General features: G+C 42.1%; 1 protein-coding gene across 1 annotated transcript; it reads right to left on the reverse strand.

The window, feature by feature from the left end:
- Positions 1 to 215: 215 nt before the first annotated feature.
- Positions 216 to 5,680, reverse strand: LOC103508810. The gene is made up of 4 exons (XM_008473386.2): positions 5,007 to 5,680; positions 4,887 to 4,933; positions 2,047 to 4,385; positions 216 to 1,925 (listed from the first exon to the last, which is right to left on the reverse strand). The coding sequence occupies exons 1-4, from the start codon at positions 5,678 to 5,680 to the stop codon at positions 216 to 218; spliced, it is 4,770 nt and encodes a 1,589-aa protein (XP_008471608.2).
- Positions 5,681 to 5,747: the final 67 nt, after the last annotated feature.

Raw genomic sequence — 5,747 nt, forward strand, 5'->3', positions numbered from 1 at the left:
TCACTGAAATAACAAGTAATTCACTGAAATACAAAATAATTCACTGATTTACAGAACTCACACCAAGCCGAACCCCAGGAATACAAGCGAAACCTGGGCAAGTACTTCATGTATGGCAACTACTTTGAACCAGCGACTGCTCCAGAAGACACCAACATACTGGGAACCCTTATGAAATGTTTCAAGACAAAGCTACGCCAGATAGTGCAAGACGATCAGACCTTCGGAAAAGCTTCAAATTTCGGTTCTGTCATGGAAGCATCCATGGGTCTTTCGCCAGTGTCGTCAAAAGCTTCAAATTTTCGTTCTTTCGTGAAGGCATTCGTGTAACTTTCGACGGCAAATCTAAGTTGATCTTGATCCAACGACTGAAGTATGTCGTGCAGAATATCACTGGGACCGTTGCTTTGAAGTTCACTATTCGTACAAGAGGTGCTTTTGTTTTCCAAATTATGGCTTGGTATTTCTGTTAGTGATGGTTCATTTGTGATTACACTTGGTTGAGTTTCTCTATCAACAAGACCATGCACATGTTTCATTTGATTGTCCTTATTGTCATCTTTTATGTCAAGTGATTCTTTGTCTATACGGACAGTACTTTCGTTCACTTCCATCTTGAGTGTCTCAATGCTCTCATTAGTTTGTGTACTGATTGAAAACTCTTTGGCGGCTGCTCTATTAACAATCGTTTCATCCATGGAGGCTATTTCATAAATAGTTCTCACGGTTTTATCAGATCTCTCCAATTTGTGCTCATTCACTGTCGTTTTGTCAATTGAGGCTATTTCATTTAGAGTGCTTACGGATTCATCAGATCGGCCTATTCTGTGATCATTACATTCCATGTCATCGTTTAGATCTTCACTCTTGCTAAGCAGTTGGTCTAGTTCACGCATTGATATAATCCCCAGAGATGAGCTTTTTTTGTGTAGAAGGTCTTTTGAGATTGCCTTCATCAGAATCACGGGCGACTTTCTTGTCCGTAAGATTGCACCTGAGATTTCTTCACCATTTTCTGAATCTGTAAAGCTTCTGCCCGGAATACCAGGCTCAGCTTCCACAGCGTCAAAGTCAATTTCCTTTGTTTTCACTTTCAGATGTATGGTTTCGTAAAATTCTGATTTGTCTTTCGTCATTTCTGAAATGGATTTCGATTGCCTTGTTACGTATTTCACGTCTAGATTTTCGTCAACCGTGAGGGATTTCATTTCGGAAGAGAATATGTTATTTGTGTACCCTATATCTTTGGCACTGGGTGCTATTTGACTTCTTCTGAATGCCAGCTCTTTTGAATTCTCAATTGTGCTGTTTTTAATCAATGTTGTAGATGTGGATGTTGCTTTACTGGTGTAATAGTCTTGTCTTATATCCGATGTGGTGGTTGATTCGTTAGTATATGTTCTAGTCTTTGATTTTGTTCCTGGTTCCGTATTCATCTTCATTTCAGTTGCCTCTGTTTCCTTTGTTGCTTCTCGCTCTGCAGTTTCCATTTGTTCATGTACATCTTCATTTACTCGGTCTTCGCGCATTTTTCCTTTCACAATATCGGCATCACTGCTTTTCTTTTCAGAAAGCTTGAATATTTTTTCGACTATAATCCTTGTTATTTCCGGTTTCACGAAAGAGTACGTAATGAAATTGTCCGAATATCTGATTTCCTGGAGTATGGCTTCGGATCCTATCACATCATTGATTCTCAAGTTTGTTTTGTTTTCTCGTGGTCTCACCGTTTCGTGACTCGTATCTCCAAGTGTTATGACAACATTTGCAGCTCCTTCTTTTGTTGTGAACTTTTTGACGATCTCAAACGGTTTATTTCCGTCTTTTGATTCGATCTCATCATCCAGTTCTTCTAAGTCAACAGCATTGTTTATTTCTAGCTTAGCTATGGCGTTGTCTTGTGATTTTATAATAATGTCGGTTAAATCTTCTGATTGATTTACGTCGTTGATTTCTGGTGTTGATGTGGCGGCATCATATTTCTTTGTTGTTTATTTCTAGCTTAGCTATGGCGTTGTGTTGTGATTTTATAATAATGTCGGTTAAATCTTCTGATTGATTTACGTCGTTGATTTCTGGTGTTGATGTGGCGGCATCATATTTCTTTGGCATTTTGACGTCAGTGTTGGTTGTTTCTTCAATAATTCCTTTGGCAGTTACTCGATCCAGTTGAATAACTCTACTTAGTCGCTCATTGTCTATTGTATCGGTTTTAAGGATATCTTTTCTCATTTTCAATATCGAAGTTTCATCCTTGGTCACTTCTCTTGATTTTGAAACAACGTTTTTAGCTTTCGTTTTTGAGATATCTGTTACTATCTCTTTTGCATTCAGGTAATCATTGTTTTCTAATGGGAAGCTGTCATCAGTTCTTTCCCTTGTGTCCAAAGTTTTCTGTTGAATGCTAACATTGCTTGTTTCCGGTAACTTTATTTGAGGAAGTGTGAACTCAGCACTGGATATTTTACATTGCTCTGCGACAGTATTCATGTCTGATTTTGTGTCGTCAGTTATGTCTCTTAAGTTCAATGAATTGTTTGATAATTCATGCGATTCAATGAAAGTCTCTACTTCTGTGTCATTGCTTGGTTGTGGGAACAGTTCATTGGTGCTATCCTCGCTCAAGGCATTGTCTTTCAATTCATCAAGCGGTTGTAGATTGATGTCATCCGATTTCTTGAAGTCAAACACATCCCTGACCATGTTTTGCATGAAGGAAATGGATTTGAACAGGACGGTTTCCGTGTCTATGCGTTTCACTTGAATGGGCGTTATAGACAAATTGATCCTGTTACACGTTATCGGATGCTGTGCCTGTTTGCAACTTATGAGGATTGGGACTCTTCTCTTGAGCTCGACATAGCATTTCTCCAGCAGCGTCAGATATTCAAAGTGGTTGTCCACTTTGATATAGAGTATTGGTTGCATGATGTGTACATTGATGACGCTTCTGTTCAGCCCGATTCTCATGGTGGACTTTTCCCGATCATGCATCGCCCTGGTGAGTATCTGCTTCACGAAGAACAGACGGCATAGCATTGCGTTCAGCCTGAACGGGGTCACGGTTGCCACCATCCTGTTGTGGTTCATCAGCTGCGCTTTCTTCAGCGAGAAACGCTTCAGTTTGACTTTCTTGATTTTGATCTTCTTGTGAACGTTGTGTTTGATGGCCGTCTTCAGTTTTATTCGTGGCAGGATTTGGCGGACGTGGATCTCAGACGAGTACGTCGTGTTTTGAAGATTCAAGTCCGGACATAGGATGGGGTTGCTGAAGTCTTTGAACACGAGGTTCTTGTGCCTTTTCCCCGAATGTTCACTAGAGGGACTCCCTCCTCTATTCGACGCCCGCGAATCTTTCTCTTTGGAATTTCTTAAGTTGCGGATCTTCTTTTTGATTTTTTTCCTCGCGTTGCGAACACTCTGCATGACCCCGTTGTTCATAATTCTCTTCTCCCCGTGTCTGGATTTGTCACTCCTCTTCGTCGCTTTACGTCCATTCGCCTCATCGTAGACGATAGTGTTGACGACTTCGTCCCGGGCATCATTCGTCCCCGGGATGTTCCGACCTTTCCCTTCCCGCGTCTCTATCGCGTCCGTCGCGTCGCTTGTTGTCGGTAGCGGCAACGTCAGGATCGGCTTGTAACACTTCTTCAACGTCGTTATGTTCTGTAGGACGCTGATTTTACCCTTCTTGATGGTCTCTTCCACGGCTCTCTGCCGTTGTGCCAACTTGGTTTCTTGTATTTCGTACAACTTCTCGAGGCTTTTCACCTGTCGGGCTCCCTCGTATAGCTTTTCCAGATGGTCACGGATGTTCTCTCCCTTGTAAACCGTCACTGTGGTTGCAACCATGTCTTCGCTCAGTAGAATGTCATGACGGGCAGGATTTGTTCCTAATGCTGTATTTTCATTGACTTGTCTTTCCGTTGCGTTATCTTTCAGTTCATTTTCGTAGCGTTTGCTTTTGCCGTCAAAGTCCATAGCAGCGTTTCTCCTTACAGTCAAATCTCCAGCGTTGGGACTTCTGTCAATATTCATACCATCTTTAGAAGCGCTTCTCCGTACCGTCACTTCCCTGGGGTTGGACCTTTCTCCTTCAACCACTTCAGAGTGACTATCAGTTGCGCCATTGCGGTCATTCTCGACGCTCAGAAAGTTTCGCGCGCACTTGACAAAGTTGTTCTCGGTTTTGCTCTCGAAATAGAACGTCAGTTTCGAGTCGATTTTCACATTGCTTTGTTTTCGCTTTCGATCGACATAGTCGCCAGTATCGGGACTTGTCCACGGTTTGCTAAAGTTGAGTTTTTCCAAGCTCAGGTTGCTGTGACTGGTGCACTTGCAGAGACTTTGCGCTTTCAAGTGGGCCTTGAGATCCCGGGAGCTCGCTGTAAAATTAACACATAGATTTAGTGCGCCAGCCTAGGTAACTTGGAAGGTAGCACGTCTTGTAAGCGATAGGTCGTGGATTTGATTCCCACCTGAGGCGAACTATATCCTAAACCGATAAGGATAACCGATAATTGTTCTCGTCATAGTGCATAGAGCTCTCTACCGGGAGTATAGATCACTCTATTGCTTGTGTATACTATTCTATGAACTTGGTAGACTCCGTAGAGAGTGGTCTCACGAGACCAAGTCTAGCGAAAAATTCCATCTACAGTGTATTGGCACCTTAAGAAATGCTAAAAATCTCCAGTTGTATTTGGTCCGCGTGAAAGTTGAATCCTTGTTTGAGGACCTTCGCTTTCTCTATGCATTGCTTGTGTATACTACTCTATGAACTCGATAGACTCCGTAGAGAGTGGTCTCACGAGACCAAGTCTAGCGAAAAATTCCATCTACAGTGTATTGGCACCTTAAGAAATGCTAAAAATTTAATTACTTACTCGAATCGATCTCGTAGTCCGCTCCGTGATGTTCGATTGATGAGCAACTTTGACATGAGTTGGTTAACGAATATCCCAGATGAGGTGAAGCTGGTGGAGAGTTCCGTTCGTTCGCTCAACGTTTCCAACGTGTGTTCGTAAGCATCGCTGAACACTTTGCGTACCTCGCTGTCGAACATGTAGGTGTCGAGCATTTCAAGATCGTCTTCTTCTTTGAGGGAGTTATCGTCAGAATTCTCGTTAGACGTGTCTTGGCTGGAGGAGCTTGTAGTTCCCGTGCTGGTAGAACTACTCATGACTTCGGATACTTCTTCATCGGATCTTTTGATCTCGCCCATATTTTCAACTAGATTGTCCTCATCATTGATCGTACTTTCTGAAATATTCGCAATAGTTTTTGCACTATCCATTACGTTGAAGGTTTCCTGGTCTATTACCACTGTCGAATTGGAACTTTCGCTGTCTTCCACGCCGATGTCGTCAAAAGCTTCAAATTTCGGTTCTGTCATGGAAGCATCCATGGGTCTTTCGCCAGTGTCGTCAAAAGCTTCAAATTTTCGTTCTTTCGTGAAGGCATTCGTGTAACTTTCGACGGCAAATCTAAGTTGATCTTGATCCAACGACTGAAGTATGTCGTGCAGAATATCACTGGGACCGTTGCTTTGAAGTTCACTATTCGTACAAGAGGTGCTTTTGTTTTCCAAATTATGGCTTGGTATTTCTGTTAGTGATGGTTCATTTGTGATTACACTTGGTTGAGTTTCTCTATCAACAAGACCATGCACATGTTTCATTTGATTGTCCTTATTGTCATCTTTTATGTCAAGTGATTCTTTGTCTATACGGACAGTACTTTCGTTC

Source organism: Diaphorina citri, unplaced genomic scaffold, assembly GCF_000475195.1.
Source record: "Diaphorina citri unplaced genomic scaffold, Diaci psyllid genome assembly version 1.1 scaffold436, whole genome shotgun sequence".
Taxonomy (NCBI): Eukaryota; Metazoa; Arthropoda; class Insecta; order Hemiptera; family Psyllidae; genus Diaphorina; species Diaphorina citri.

Excerpts from the sequence above, each read along its gene's own strand:
- LOC103508810 (XM_008473386.2), bottom strand. The coding sequence starts at position 5,680 with ATGAAACATGTGCATGGTCTTGTTGATAGAGAAACTCAACCAAGTGTA. Across the intron at positions 4,934-5,006 it reads TACGAACACACGTTGGAAAC|TTGCTCATCAATCGAACATC; the intron begins GTTGAGCGAACG and ends CTCATGTCAAAG. Across the intron at positions 1,926-2,046 it reads ACGTAAATCAATCAGAAGAT|TTAACCGACATTATTATAAA; the intron begins TTAACCGACATT and ends CAATCAGAAGAT.